The 16998-nt window shown below is 42.9% G+C and overlaps 1 protein-coding gene across 2 annotated transcripts in view; it reads right to left on the bottom strand.

The window, feature by feature from the left end:
• LOC126109606 (peptidyl-prolyl cis-trans isomerase G) overlaps positions 1–16998 on the bottom strand; it is a 61760-nt gene that overhangs the window by 32792 nt on the left and 11970 nt on the right. For both annotated transcript variants that reach the window (XM_049914649.1, XM_049914650.1), the window contains 2 exons: positions 9105–9216; positions 5671–5968 (listed from right to left, as the gene is read on the bottom strand). In XM_049914649.1, coding sequence (XP_049770606.1) covers positions 5671–5968; positions 9105–9216 — 410 coding nt within the window. The remainder of the gene's footprint in view (positions 1–5670; positions 5969–9104; positions 9217–16998) is intronic.

Below are 16998 nucleotides of genomic sequence, written 5' to 3'. Positions count from 1 at the left end.
AATCAAATTATGAGGTCACTGGTCCCTTCTACCTGGAACACAAGTCAAGTCACCAAAACTGCACACAAAAGGCCTAGAGCACTAAACCTAAGGAAAGAAAACTCCCCAAGGTCTAACGGAGGCCCTCAAAGACAGAAAGTGTGCTGGGGGACATATATCCTACGCCACTTACCAGAGGCACCCTACCCAACAATACAAAGAAAAGACAAGTGACATGAAATGCATAAGAGTAGCACAGGGAAACACAGGCATTACACTCAGTAAAACAGAACACGCGAGAAGAGGAAAGAAGAGCAAAAGAACAGGTAGGGTGAGGGTTGGGGCAGACCACTGCCCACATGGGGCAGAGGAGACAACAGGGTGTCCTGCCAATCCCTCAATGGACCGTTAATGCTTAGGCACACTCCCCTAGAGAGATAAAAAAACCTTCACAAATAAACAATAAAACCAGGTCAGCCGTTGAGGCATCGTCCACTAACACCAGGGGTAGCTAGTCAGCAAGATCAAGAGCCTGCAGAAGAGTGACTAGGTTAGGACAGTCCAGCAAAATGGGCACCACAATGACAGTGTGGGAGATCCTCAAGATGGAGGAGATGACCAAGAGTCAGCCACATGTGGCCAATGCAGGGCTGTCGTGCCGAACAATGTAAACATGGAATGGAAAACATCCCGTCAGACATTAAAAGAAATACAATGGATGATGCTGTGTTAAAGAAGAAATTCAGGAAGAAGAATGGTCTCAGAATAAGGAATAATGAAATATAGAATGCAATGAAATAAAAACAAAAAACTTAAAGAGATCACACAGGAGGCCACAAAGCAGGTGAAAATAGGGGTAGTCCTATTTGAAATCTTCAGAAAATAGTTATTTGTTTTTTGACTTGTTCTCTGGGATGTCTCCTTTATTGCATCCCATGTTCACCAGAAACTCCATTATCAAGTTAAAAGGTAAAAAAGTCTCTCTGAAAACCATTTACTGTGGAGGGAAAAACTGTCAACATTGCAGCGAATGTGACGGTGTAATTTCCACTACAGCCTAAAAGGCATTATAGAAATGAAAAATGTGCTCCAACCTGAGATCAGACCAGCCTGTTACAACTTCTAGAAAAAAACAGACAAGAAACCTATCGAGTAGGCAGAGCAGCAGATGACAGAAGCTGCCAAAGGGGGCCCACAAGACTGCCATAGCCATGAAGATGATGGAGTAGAGTCTCCTCTTGCATCTGGAAACATTGCTGTATGGTCCAGGGATTGCTGAGTAGAGGTATGTTTTAACTGCAAAAGAAGTGACCGAAACTTTAAATGTGTTTCTCTCTAAACTGTATTTTTCAAATTGGCGGGAAATGTAACTTGAGAACATTTTTAACTAAATATTTATCAATCATGCTGATAGGAATATATTGAAAATGACATACAAAATTATTCTGTTACAGATGAAATACTGTTACAGATGAAATAGGAAGGTTTCAGGAATTCCCATCGTGGACTGATGTTCTGGCAATGAGGGGGCTTTCACCTGGTGTACAGGGAGCACTGGATGTGAATACATAAATAATTTCTTCAGAGACAAAAGTGGAAGAAATAAACCCTATCAGTTATTTTTCATGTGTACAAGAGAGCTACCCCCTTAAATACAGAGGGTTAAAGTTACAACTGAGGCTCTTACCCGTCTTAATTGAAAGCCGAACGACAAGGGTAGTACCTGAATTGTGGAAAACAGTGGAGGTGATACCAGTGTGCCAAAGATGAGGACGAAATGTCTGAGAACTACAGAGGAATAAGCCGACTAAATACTTCTTACAAACCCTGCCAAGAATTAACAATGAAACAACAGAAAATTGAGGAATGAATAGTAACTATACTAAGAGTATAGACTGCCACTTATCACACAGGAGGCATCAAATGGCAGGCAGACATACTGATAAAAAGACATATTATTCAGCTATCGGACTAAGTTCTTCATCAGATGTGGACAGAACAAACTGGGCCATAGCAATATACATTGCTGTAGGGAATCTGACAGAAGCTCACTTTCCACACATGACAAGTCATCAGCTCAGAGAATGTTCAAACAAATTTCGGGCTTGCAGCCGGTCGTCGTTCAATACTTCGCACGATATTTCAACTGGGCAGCTGCCAGTCATCTTCAGGTGAGCCGTCGCAGACTGGCGATAACGTCCTCCGCTCCGCAATATATAGCGTACTGTAACTATTCTGCGCATGCGTCGAAAACTTGATAGTTGAACCAACACTGCCTGCCGACAGCGCCCTTGCTGGTGGAATAGCGGAACTCAGTCGCCCTCTGCGTTGCTGTTTGCCACGGCCGTCAACGCACTCTGTCGTCTTTGATTTGAGCAAATCGTGGAGATGATGGGATCCCATGCACTGTCCAGCTGGTAGCCGCTGTCACGGTTTAACAGATTTTCCGCCAGTCGTATTTCTACGGATTCTTTAATAATGGAGTCCCAGAAAGACGTTGCTGTGGACAAAATCATTGTTTTCTCATACTCCATTGAATGTCCAGTAGAAATACAATGTTCAGCAATAGCGGACTTGCTTGGCTGCAAAAGGCGGGTGTAACGATGTTCAGTGCAGCCTTCTTTCACGGTGCGTGTGGTTTGACCTATGTAAGCCATACCACATTGGCACGGTATCTTGTAAATTCCGGCCTTTCATAGTAACAGATTGTCGTTAACTGATCCCACAAGGTCCGCAATCTTCGATGGTGGGCGGAAAACCACTTTTACCTGAAATTTTCGGAGGGTTCTTGCTATTTTAAATGAAGTGTTGCCAACGAATATTCACTTCCCACTTCTTAGTTTTAACTGTTAGTGCCCTGTTAATCTGCCGGATGTAATACCCATTTTCGCTGAATACTGTCTTTAGATGGGCGAGTTCTTGAGATAAGCTATCTAGATCTGAGACAGTATGAACTCTATGAACAAGCGTTTTAAGCAAACTCATGGTTTGCGATGGGTGATGGCAACTCGATGCTTGCAGGTACAAATCAGTATGAGTGGGTTTCCGGTAAACTGAATGCCCTAGAGAACCATCATTCTTCCTACGAACCAGGACATCCAAGAAAGGCAAACAACCATCTTTCTCTATTTCCATGGTGAACAGGATGTTGCTATGAATGGAGTTGAGGTGATGTAGAAACTCCATTAATTTATCTTCTCCATGAGGCCACACTATGAAAGTGTCATCCACATACCGCCAAAAAACTGTTGGCTTCAGGGTAGCTGATTCAAGCGCTCTCTCTTCAAAATCCTCCATAAAAAGGTTGGCGACCAAAGGAGACAGGGGGCTACCCATGGCAACACCGTCAGTCTGTTCAAAATATTCTTGATTAAACATAAAATAAGTTGAGGAAAGTGCGTGCCTGAACAAAGCAGTGATATCAACAGGAAACATGTTACCAATCAGTGTCAAAGAATCTGTAAGAGGAACTTTTGTAAAAAGTGAGACCACATTAAAACTTACTAGAAGGTCTACACTGCTAAGCCGAAGATGGCCGTGGCAAACACGCAGAGGGCGACTGAGTTCCGCTATTCCACCAGCGAGGGCGCTGCCGGCGGGCAGTGTCGGTTCAACTATCAAGTTTTCGACGCATGCGCAGAATAGTTATAGTACGCTATATATTGTGGAGCGGAGGACGTTATCGCCAGTCTGCGACGGCTCACCTGAAGATGACTGGCAGGTGCCCAGTTGAAATATCGTGCGAAGTATTGAACGACGACCGGCTGCAAGCCCGAAATTTGTTTGAACAATCAATTCGCCAGGAAAATTTTAAAATTCACAGCTCGGAGAATGTTTTCACAACCTGACAGTACCCTATGTTTGCACATGAACCAGCACACACTTTGAGCACAGAGTAGCAATAAAATGTGTATGTTGCTACGAATTATTAAAGACAATTCTAACAACCCAATTTTTTGGAACTTTGTATAAACTTTTGTGAAGACAATAATCAAAAAAAGTATTAATTTCATCATTTTGTGTAAAGTAACTTATGATAAACACACTATTACCTAATAACACAGAATTTAAAACTTTCCTTGAAACATATCTTCTTGACATCAGTAAGTCTTGTGCAGAAGTCAATGAAGAAATGTCAGTTAAACACCTGATTCTTAACTAATGAAGTGAACAAAATTTTTATGAAAGCAAATATTTACTTAGTAATTTCAATTTCAGACTCTTAGTTCTACTGGATGATATTTTAATTTGTTTTGTTGTCCAAGTGAATAAACGTGGTACATATGTCAAGCACGAATCACTGACCTTGTGAATGCGAGAAACAAGTTGTACGACCTTGTTATACAGGGTGATTATAATTAAACTTCCAAAATGCTGTAGAAATAACACCACTTGTGAGAATAACATCAAATTGCAATAGATTATTATAAGAGAAGGGAGAAAATGTATGAGAGAATAAAAAAAATAGTGTTTCTGAGAGGCTCGCTTCCACGCACTGTGCGACAACAATCTGGCTTTTGTCAAAGTCGCTCACATAGGTGAATTTCCCCATTTGTGCACTTATTGTTGCAAGACTGATTCCCCATTATCTCCCTGACCTCGACTGTTGTTAGTCCCCATCCTCAACCATCTATCCCCTTCTCTGCTCCCACCCTAGCACCCAGTTACTCCTCTTTGTTTACACTTCCTTCCCCTCCCAACCCAACCTTCCGACTGCACCCATTTGTCCTGCTCTCCCCTTCCCCCTCCACCGTGTCCCTGCACACTCCCACCAGCAGCAGTTTACTGTCTCCCATCCCTGTCCTACATATCCTTCCCTCCGTATCCCAGCCACCACCACCACCACCACCACCACCACCACCACCACCAAGGCCACTTCTCATACGCAGTTGCCAGCTGTCCGGCCTCATTGGCCACAAAATGTGCTTTTGTGTGTGTGTGTGTGTGTGTGTGAGAGAGAGAGAGAGAGAGAGAGAGAGAGAGAGAGAGAGAGAGTTGTCTATTTTAGAAGCAGGCATTTTGGCCGAAAGCACACGTTTATAGTCCTTTTGCTGTGCCTGTCTGTGACTCATTCCACTTTATGGCGAGTAGCGATCTATCCCTTTCATGATAATGTCATTATTTGTGATGTACTGTTAACTTCCGGCAGTGTGACGAAATAATAAGGTGAGCAAGATTGAATAATACCAAGTCTTAGCTCCCAATCTGACCTTACGTCACCACCCAACATCACAGTAAAGAAGCAACAGAATATCACACTACTACAAATGCTGCACTTTCTCAGTGGATTTTTTATGATGTTGCAATTTCGAGACATCTTTCCCACACATTATCTTTCAGAGAGATACGGCCTAGTCTGGATGCAGACACTTATTCTTAACTGTAGAAACAGTGATTCTTGATAACATACATCAGCTTTGTATGAATTGCTGTCGGTTTGATTTTTTTCCTTATACACATAATATATTCATAGAGGTTGTAGCAGAAGCAAGAGAAAGAATTATCAAGAAACCCTTCATCAGAAATGCGCATATTATAATCTGAAAATCATCTTTCATAATCACACAAAATGTTAATGCCAGGAGGAGTACTCTAGGTTGCTCTTAAATTAAAAATATTCACAATATCGAAAGAAGTCCAAAGAACTGAATTGCGTGTTTCACAAGTGAGACCCACACATATTCCACTTACAAATACTCCACGGCCTTTGATGAGACGGCCACTCTTGGTAATACCACGTATGCGTGCCTTCCGCCGCCGTCTCTCACGGTCGCGGTCTCTATCCTTGTCCTTCTCTTTGTCCTTCTTTTCCTTGTCGGCGGCCACGTTGCCACCACGAAACAAGAACTTGTTGCGTGGCACGTCCGGTATCTCGTCGGGATCGATCTTCGTGAGTGTGACCAGAGGGTGCGGCTGCCCCTCCGGGCTGGAGACGTCATCTTTCTCTGCGCTGGCGTCACTGTCCTCCGAACTGGAACTGTGGCTCTTCCTGAGGGCGCACACAAACAGTCAACGACAACGCACAAAGCCCGAATATGAATGATGCTACATCCACAACTGTCATTTGTTAAGATAGGCAACAACGAAACAGTTTTAGTCAATAAAGCTTTAACCAAACAATGTGTACAAAAACAGGCACACAATAATAAGATAGTCAGTAAAATGTTAAATTCAGAAATAACATGAAGACCCACAGAAGTCACTTACAGATTATGATACTAGTAAGCTGTATCAATCATAAGAGGTTATCTACATAATATACAATACCGTTTCTTGTTAATAAGGAAGACAGGGTTTAACATCCCACTGACAATGAGGTCTTAGAGATGAACACAAGCTCAGGTTGAGGAAGTATGGAGACGAAAAATCTGTCATGACTTCCAAAGGAATCATCCCAGCATCCCCTACAGCAAATGTTCTTCAAAACATTGTTTCTTTCTATATTTGATATGTCTGCATTTAATTTCTATATTTAACAGAGTCTATGAACTTTGCCCTCTTAAACAAGAAAGGCAATTTGTAAAAACCCAACTAGTTTTGGAAATCCTCATTGTCATTTGTAATGTTTTGAGGCAAAGTGATTTAGGAGAAACTGCTGATAAAGAACAAACTCCCCAAATCAGAAGCGTAACAACTACGTGACTTCATTTATATGAGTGTGTGGTGTGTGTTCTTTGGACACATCCAAAAGAATAGACATCACGTGGAATCTGCAGCGGACATATGTAAATTGAAAGTGGAGAGGGTGAAAGGAAAGAAAAGGAGAGGAATTGGTGATATCAATTGAATCAGGATTTTTTGCAGGATTGGAGGCGACAAGTCAAAATGTGAGCCAGACTGGGACTCTTAATCTGGGATCTTTCGCTTACTAGGCAGCTGCATTAACCACTGCACCATCTGGACACAGTGCTCAGCACACAAATGCATGGACTACCTCTGAACACTCCCCAGCTAACGATCATTCCCACCTAGTGCCACCTAACCATGTCCTACATGCTCACTAATTTTAGATTCCCGCCAGATGTCTAATGATATTGTGCATTTGCACTGAATTTTGTCAATTCACTTCCCATCGAGGTAATTCAATTATACAAATGTGTGGTGTCTCTTCTTTCAGGCATGTCGCCGCTCTCTGCAACCTTCCCTGCCCTCCCCCCTCCACTCCCTACACCTTCAATCATATAACACATGACTTCCCTTGACTGTATCTTTGACAGGGAAGACAGAAGACCACGGTTTTCAGTTAAGCCCTGTGACAATTACTTAAACCTCATCTGCTGTTTTATGAATGGAAATGTACCTCTGTCTACCACAGACTATGCAAGTAATAAAGTTACAACACTATTCAACATTTTCTCAGGACTCAAATTGTACTAGCTACTCTGTCGAAACCTCAGATAATCTATTTTGTCGAAAACTGTCATTTTGAGACTCTGGGTGCATAAAAAACACAAGCCGATTGTTGCAAAGAATAAACAGCAAGCAGCCTATGTTAACTATACTACTCATTTACATGAACAGCGCCACAGCTAGTTCAATTACTGATGCCCAGGTATCTCTGTCTCAGACTACTCCTCGTCCACTGCAATGCCTGCATCAGGCAGAAAAGTTACTTGGAAGACCAGCTATTACTGAAGGAGTTTGGCTATTCTTCCTAGCAATAGTTGTATTTAAATCCCATTACAATGTGTACATTGCATTTTTAACAACTGCTTACAACCCTAAGTCATACAACATCAACCTCTTACAGTGTCTCTTGTACATCGGGGCTCTCGACTGATAGCTAACTTTTGTTCATAAAGACAACAGTATATCTCCTAGGCGGGACATAAGTGGCACAGTAATTGCATGCAGCAACAAGTGCTGCAAACACAACTTAGTATTACCGTCCCCTTACCCATTTCACAAATACACTGCGTTCACCCCAGCATGAGGTGCACGTACAGAGAAGAAAAAAAGCTGCACACAAACACACACACACACACACACACACACACAGAGGGCAAACGTCTACTAAACTAAAATGAAAATTCCTTTAAAAATTACAGACAATGTTCATTGGTTTTAAAAAGCAAAATAATGTGTTTTTGGACATTTTTCCTCCCTTGTGGTACAAGGTCCTTTGGGTGATTGTGTCCTATAGTAAAACACTATATGTGAAATTCCCTGTTTAACTGGAACGGTAAGTAATGAATAAAATAGCTTCAACAAATTTCTATGATAGAACTGTTGTCATTTTAGGTTACTTACGTTGAAATTCCCCATGTCTTTATGTTGCACTGCTATATAAATATATAAAAAATTGCTTTATATATTTTTTACTATTTCGTGAACACAAGCAGTCAACAGTGTGCAACACAATGAAGTGGCAATTTTAACAAAAGCAACCTAGAATGAAAATAACATTGACTCGGAGATTTTTTCACATTGTTTTCATCCGTTATTAAGTACATTTACAGTTAAGTAGGATATTTCTCCTATACTTTTTTATGTAGGGCACCACCATCTCCCAATGAAAATTTGTCAAAAGGTCTAAAAAGAGCCAACAACTAATGTAAAAGCTGATAAACGAAACATAAAAGTGAGCAACTGTACAAGAATTATCCAGTAACAGCATTATTTGTGTAAACAAATAGTGTTATTAAACAATAGCTGAGTGCTGTTTTCTTTTTTGCTAGAATTAACTTTTACTTCAGATGTTCTCCCTATGGGTGTGTGTAATCAGATAGGTTAGCATTTAATATTCTACCTGATCAGCTGCTATCTATGATAGAAGCACTACTGCAACAAAAATGTCCAGACATTTGAATCTTCTCCGATACCTAACATTACCAAACCGCATTTTTTTCACTAATTTATACCTGTCAGCACTAATGACAAATGGTACCTTGAAAAAGTAACCTAGTCGTACCTAATATTCTGAAGACACATCAAAGCCATTAACAAGTATTAAAATATTCTTCAAACTCTATCTATTCTGGTTTAACATTAAGACAATATTCATAAAGGTTATGACAGAATGTCACCTTTCAATTTGCCAATGGCACAGAAGTTAACAAAGTGACTTCGTACAGTGACAAAAATAGATTATCAGACATTCGCAACTAAGTATTTGTGAGCTCTACCTTTTCTCTTTCTTTTGCTTCTTTCTTTTCTTCTTCTTTTTCTTCTTATCTGCATCAGAATCACTACCTGTTTCAGCAGAACTGCTCGATACCTTTTTCCTTTTCTTCTTCTCTGCAGCAGAGAAACAAGTAAAATGAATTTCTCAAAAATTGGGAAATAAGTACGACAACAGTTACAAGTTACAAATAGCTTATTCTACATGACAGAAATATTAAAGTATTTATATACTCCCATACTACCACCTTGATGACATTAACCCGAGCAACTTAAAATTGAAAAGTATATTGGGTTATGAGCACCAACAACTTCATTTTTACGTCGGCATAAACTGTATCTGAAACGGCACTTTTTGAAAAATATTTCACAAGGAATAATTTGTAACTTTTTATTTCTGTAAATTTTGCACAAAACATTTACCAAAAATAACAATAGTTTCGGTACCTCAGGTGCCTAGGTGAGGGGATAACCGATATGACAAAGGCCAGAAAATGTACAGCAACAACGCAATTGAAGCATGTTGCTACCACAGCAGAGTTGCGGGCATCTGGCAATCCACATGGATCAGTCGTACACAACAGACAGGTGCACACAAGTGGGCAGTGCTGTGAGAGCACAGGAAGGTGACAGGTTGGGTAGGCGTCCCTCCTCCTGTCACTCAGATTGTAGCAATACTTCGACAGAGGACAGGGCGACGAGAGCCAAGCTTACGATACTCCAAATATTAATACTTGCTATTAATACTGCACTCAAAAGTCTGGGTTCGAATAATGAAACTGAACAGAAACACACAGACACACAAAATAATGTAGTTCTGTGCGAGTGTGTACACACACAAGGTTTCCGATCTCGTGTCCGAGTACATCGACTGTTAGACAACTTAACTGTATGGTGCAAAAAACTTGCATCCGGCTTCACTGCACAGACAGATGTATCAATTCGGTATCAGTTAGAAAAAAGGAGAACACAATATCTGTGTTCATTAGTAACAAACAAACCCGGAGCACGATCGCAAACTCTCTAACTTCCGCAACCCACTGGTACTCTCCTCGCGACTGAAAATGCCGGGTAACCCTCTGTTCTAAAAGTTTCCGGTAAAGTCATACATTCAGTTTGCAATGCTTTTCTCGCATTACCAGCCAATGTCAAAAAGTTTTAAAAAGGCGAACACAGAAAACAGTTCTGTGTACCTGAACATTAGCTGCCTGATAGCAAAGTAATATTTGCAAATCTCCTACAAAATACATTCTCTCAAATAAGTACTTTGAAGATTAGTTGGTACCATTACAAAGAATTAGTACATGTGGCGATCAATGAACAGTTTTCATTGGTTTTTAGTTGCATTTTGTTAGAAACTGCACTTCATTTCCTCCACCCATCCCCTCCCACAAAACTGTCAGGTACCTGCCCCCTCCCCTTTAAGTGCAGATTTTTGATGCGCAATCACACAAGCCCATCACAATTATACTACAGGGCAGCGAATGGAAAATGGACTCTCAGGCAATATTATAGAAAGGGAAGATGAAGTATGTGAAAACGAGCCTCAAGATACAGTCGGTTGAAACGAAGCCAGTGTAGCTGACAGCAATCCCATAGAATCTTCTAGGCCCTCAGGAGAGCCTGCCGTGACTAAACTATTCCACCTGGTGGGAAACACACACAAGACAGGTGAATACCACCGGACCTCGAGAACAGTAACACAATTCCAACTGCAAAGAAGGCAGCTGGTGAGAGGTGTGTAAATCAGCGAACTGTCGGTTTTGTAAGCCACAGATGCAGTATACTACCAAATTATTACAGAAGAATGGGAAAACATAGATCAGATTGGGCTCCAGAGAAATGTTGGAACATGCAAGGCAATACTGACCCTACAACTTATCTTAGGATATAGGTTGAAGAAAGGCAAACCTACGTTTAAGGCACTCGTAGGTTTAGAAAAAGACTTTAACAATGTTGACTTCACTACACTCTTCGAAATTTTAAAGACAGCACGGATAAACACAGTGAGTGAAGGTTATTTACAACCTGAACAGAAACCAGACTATACTTAAGAGTCAAGGACGTGAAAGGGAAGCAGTGGCCTAGAAGGGGGTGAGAGTGTCATAACCTATTCCCAATGGCTACTGTATCTCTTGAAGTGCTAAACACGGAAGCATGCAACAGAAGACGTTTAGCATTTCGACCTACAAATGGAACGTTAACGCATCGTCATGTCTACTGAACTTGCACAAAGCGCCATTTGTAACATGAAATTTCGTGAGAATATTCCAACAAAAGCATATTCACCTTGTGAAGAAATTGTCTCAACAAGGACACTGGTACTGGTACTTCTGTCTTGAAGCTATGGTAAGTAATCAGTCGACGACAGAACAATTGAGAGCTAATAGTAATTTTTCGGAAGCTGGTTTACTCGTTCATTAGATTTATCATGGTTCCCCCAAATTGTTTCCAAATAATAAAAATTGCGATGATGATTATGTGATGTTACAATAAGTGATTTCTCCCTCAGAAACTTGATTGTACCCTATGAAGAAAACAGCTCCTTTCAACGACCTTGATGTGCTTGGTAGAAGAATGATGAACAAATCTCCTCGTGGCTCCATGGCCAGTGAAGCCTAATTTGAAGGAATTTAAGTTCAGGGAGAGGTGGTTTTATACACCGGTGTAGAATTTCCCGGCACTTTAGAAAACAAAAATCGGGGAAAAAAACTCATGTTTTGGAAAGATCTTTGATGTGCAGCAACACATACAGTACATATTTCCGTATTACGAAAGTATAAATTCATATTCCACCAAACACCGCATGTTACTTTCCGAAGCATTGAAATCAAGATTGCAATGCGCTTTTGTAACCCAGTCATATTTCACGTCACATGATATCGCCGGCCAATGACAGCAGATACTACTCAGAGCATATGGACATGTGACGATGTCAGCCAAAAGCATCATCACTGTCAAGTAGTGCTAACACACAAATCGAGAAAATTAATGGTTTAAATTAGTATATATATACTGTTGCTGCAAGAAACTAAACGCTTTCACATATAATAGTGGTCTCCAAGATTAAAAAGCTGCAAGAAAAGTTAAGATTTCACATATAATGTTCATCTTTTTTGCGTGTGTTACACTTTAAGATACATCGCACAAATGTGCCAGTAACATTTTTAACGACATATATGTCTGATCTTCTGGGTTCAAAATTCTTCTAAACGGTTGTCTTCAGAGTTGATTTTTCAATGAGAGTCAAAGGCTGTGTGATTTTAGAAGTTCATCGTACATTCTCACACACAGTTCCTCTTGGGTAAAAGGAAAATTACTTTGAAAGTAATGCTTTTCAAACAACCATTCGCAATATTTTCTCACAACCTGTTAGAAATAGGTTTGTTTCAACAGTTGCCAGAGAGCACCAGATAAGAGGCATCACCGCACTTGTGCAGCTATGACTATGCAGGAAGCCCGAATGTTCCTACGTGTAAAACATTAGAAGATCGTACATTATGTCATAAAAGAAACAAGACATTAGAGGATACTCCAAGAGCATCAGAATTTTGTGAAGCATGCTAAAAATGCATAATTCAGCTAAAAGTGCAGATTCTTATGTCCAGATTCAGAAGTAAATTTTCTTGGAGTACCAGTACGGTCTCCTCTCATGTTTGGTTCTTTATTATAGCATAATGCCATACATGCTAAAAAATGAAAACGTGCACTTGAAATGCCTTTACTGAGACTGTGAATTTGTCAAATCTCTAAATACAACCAACCTGAGTAGCAGTCTCATTTTTAGAAAATCCTCTGAAAGAATACACTGACATATTAGTAAACGTTAGCAGCTCTGGGTCTTGTTAATTCAAACACAGAAACTCCAAGTCTTAAGTGCTAACACTGATTGTGTTGAAAAGTCACAAGAAGAAATTTCAAAGATCCGACAATCTGGAACTGGAGGTCTGCACATGGAACGTGTTGTCTGCAGTGAAAGTGCCTGGTGAGCTTTAAAATTTGGTTATTCCAGGCTTTTGTACGTGGATGCAGTGGGGCTCTTCTTGTTGAAAAATGTACCTCTATTCCTCTCCCACCAATACTTACCAGTTGTGGTATAGTTAATGTCCCAACATATCGTGTAATACAGCCTCTGGCAAAGTTCGGTCAATAGTCCTGTAACATTAACGTAGATGAACTACAAACTAAAGTTACCTTACCGTCCTTCAAAATAGTCACCTCCCATAACCATGCACTGCTGAGCTCTACGATACATGTCCTGGAAACTTTGCACCAAGTCTTCTTTTGGGATGGTGTCCAGAAGTCACATCACCTTTTGTCAGATGTCAGCAATATCATCAAATCTCTCTCCTTTCAAAGCAAGTTTTTTTTTTTTTTTTTTTGGTTGTGGTTTTAGGGCGCAAAACTGCTATGGTCATTAGCGCCCAGCCCGTGACTTAAGACAGTAAAAAACCGAAATTGAAAACCAGCAGCAATGGAAACAAACTCATAAAATTGGAGAAACTAAAAGTAGAAAGAATGCTTAAAAATCCAGTACAGACAGGGGGTGGTTGTCCCCAAAAAAAAAAACTTCACATGACTGACGTCATTTCACTGTCACTAATAAACTGGAGAACGCGGTCGGCTGAGCGCGTGTCATCTGCTAAAATCGATGATAGATCAGGCGATAGCTGTAGACGGGAGCGTAACGGATTAAAATAGGGGCATTCAATTAAAAGGTGTCTGACCGTCCACGGCTGAGAGCAGTGGGGCCAGAGTGGAGGAGGATCACCGCTTAAAAGATGTCTATGGCTAAAAAGACAGTGCCCTATCCGGAGTCGAGCTAAAATTACCTCCTCCCGACGACGCGTTCGGGAGGAAGAAGTCCAAGCGCAAGGAAGGGCTTTCACTTCCCGCAATTTATTACGGGGAAGTGTTGACCAATGCGCATGCCATAAATGAGCAACTTGGTGACATAAACCGCTCCGTAGATCGGTGAAGGGAAGCGACTGAAGAGCTGGCCGAGGAAGAGAGACTGCAGCCTTGGCCGCCATATCGGCCGCCTCATTCCCACAGATACCAGCGTGTCCCGGGAGCCAGAGGAACGCCACCGAGACGCCCCCCAGGTGGAGCAAGCGCAGACAGTCCTGAATCCGGTGGACCAGAGGGTGCACAGGGTAAAGAGCTTGGAGACTGAGGAGAGAGCTGAGAGAATCTGAGCAGATAACGTACTGTATCCGCTGATGGCGGCGGATGTAGTGGACAGCCTGGAGAACAGCGTAAAGCTCCGCAGTATAAACCGAACACTGGTTGGGAAGTCGAAAGCGATTTGGGGTGTCGCCAACAATATAGGCACTCCCTACACCTAATGATGTTTTCGAGCCGTCGGTGTAAATAAACGTGGCGTCCGTCATTTGTGCACATAGAGCAGCAAATGCCCGACGATAAACAAGTGTAGGGGTACCATCCTTGGGAAATTGACAAAGGTCACGGAGCAGGCAGATCCGGGGACGGAGCCAAGGCGGTGCTCTACCCCAAGTTGTCAAAAAGGTTTTCGGAAAGCGGCAGGAAAGAGAATCGAGCAATTGACGGAAGCGGACTCCCGGGGGTAGTAGGGAGGAGGAGCGGCCTGCATACCCTACATCAAAGGAGGTGTCGAAAAAAAGGTCATGGGCTGGATTAGCAGGCATGGAAGACAGATGGCTAGCATAACGACTGAGGAGGACTGCTCGCCGATTGGACAGCGGAGGTTCAGCAGTCTCAGCATAAAGGCTTTCCACAGGGCTAGTGTAAAAAGCTCCAGACACTAAACGTAATCCACGGTGGTGGATAGAGTCGAGACGCCGAAGAATAGACGGCCGAGCAGAGGAGTAGACTATGCTTCCGTAATCCAATTTTGAGCGCACTAAGGCGCGATAGAGGCGGAGAAGGACCACTCGGTCCGCTCCCCAGGAGGTACCATTCAGGACACGGAGGGTGTTAAGCGATCGCAGACAGCGAGCCAAAAGATAGGAGACGTGGGAGGACCAGCACAGTTTTCTGTCAAACATAAGACCCAAGAATTTAGCGACGTCTGAAAACGGAAGGTTGACAGGACCTAGATGTAAGGAGGGCGGAAGAAACTCCTTACGTCGCCAAAAATTGACACAAACGGTCTTACTGGGTGAGAAACGGAAGCCGGTTTCGATGCTCCACGAGTGGAGGCGATCGAGACATCCTTGAAGACGTCGGTTCAAGAAGGCTGGTCCGTTGAGAGCTGTAGTAGATCGCAAAATCGTCCACAAAGAGGGAGCCCAAGACATCAGGAAGGAGACAATCCATAATTGGATTTATGGCGATGGCAAACAGTACAACACTCAGCACGGATCCCTGGGGTACCCCGTTTTCTTGGGAGAAAGTACGGGAGAGAGTAGTGTTCACCCGCACCCTAAATGTGCGCTCTGCCATAAATTCGCGAAGAAAAAGGGGCAGCCGGCCTCGAAAGCCCCAAGAGAACAGTGTGCGGAGGATGCCTGTCCTCCAACAGGTATCGTATGCTCTCTCCAGATCGAAAAATATTGCTACCGTTTGGCGTTTCCGGAGAAAATTGTTCATGATATAAGTGGAGAGAGCAACAAGATGGTCAACTGCAGAACGATGCTTCCGGAATCCGCATTGGGCTGGTGTTAAAAGACTGCGGGATTCCAGCCACCAAGCTAAACGGTAATTCACCATACGCTCCAAAACCTTACAGACACTACTCGTGAGAGAAATGGGGCGATAGCTAGAGGGGAGATGTTTGTCCTTTCCAGGTTTCGGAACAGGAACGACAATAGCTTCCCGCCACCGTTTGGGAAAGGTACTGTCGGTCCAAATTCGATTATAAAGGCGAAGGAGGTAACGCAGACTAGGGGTTGATAAATGCAGCAACATTTGGACATGGATACCATCCGGTCCCGGGGCGGAGGAGCGAGAAGATGAGAGGGCATGTTGGAGTTCCCGCATGGAGAAAACAGTATTGTAGCTTTCGTGATTTTGAGAGGAGAAAGCAAGAGGTCGCACTTCCGCTGCACGTTTCTTCGGGAGAAACGCTGGCGGGTAATTTGAAGAGCTCGAAATCTCAGCAAAGTGCTGACCCAACGAGTTAGAAATTGCGACGGGGTCCACTAAGGTATCATGCGCGACAGTGAGCCCAGAGACCAGGGAGAAACTAGGCGCGCCTGAGAACCGTCGAAACCGACTCCAAACTTCCGAGGAGGGAGTGAAGGTGTTAAATGAGCTAATAAAGAATTTCCAGCTTGCCTTCTTGCTATCGCGGATGACGCGACGGCATCGCGCACGGAGCTGCTTATAGCGGATACAGTTGGCCAAAGTAGGATGGTGACGGAAAATGCGAAGAGCACGTCGCCGCTCACGTATTGCATCACGTATTGCATCACGTATTGCATCACGTATTGCATCACGTATTGCATCACGGCATGCCTCGTTCCACCAAGGAACTGGGGGGCGCCGGGGCAATTCGGAGGTGCGTGGTATTGAACGTTCCGCAGCTGTAAGGATAACGTCGGTAATATGTGTGACCTCATCGTCGACGCTGGGAAAGCGACGGTCATCGAATGTCGCGAGAGACGAAAAAAGTGTCCAATCGGCTTGGGCAAACTTCCAGCGTCGCGGGCGCATATATGGCAGTTGAGGCTGCAGTCTGAGGACACATGGAAAGTGGTCACTCGAGTGTGTATCATCAAGGGCGAACCATTCGAAGCGCCGAGCTAGCGGAACAGTACCGACCGCAAGGTCCAAATGAGATAAGGTTGTCGTGGAGGCAGACAAAAATGTGGGGACCCCAGTGTTGAGGCAAACTAGATCCGCTTGGTGGAAGACGTCTAGCAATATGGAGCCACGTGGACAAGGATGTGGAGATCCCCAAAGCGGGTGGTGGGC

Source organism: Schistocerca cancellata, chromosome 12 (assembly GCF_023864275.1).
Source record: "Schistocerca cancellata isolate TAMUIC-IGC-003103 chromosome 12, iqSchCanc2.1, whole genome shotgun sequence".
In the NCBI taxonomy this organism is placed as follows: domain Eukaryota; kingdom Metazoa; phylum Arthropoda; class Insecta; order Orthoptera; family Acrididae; genus Schistocerca; species Schistocerca cancellata.
This window is presented reverse-complemented; position numbering and strand designations above follow the sequence as displayed.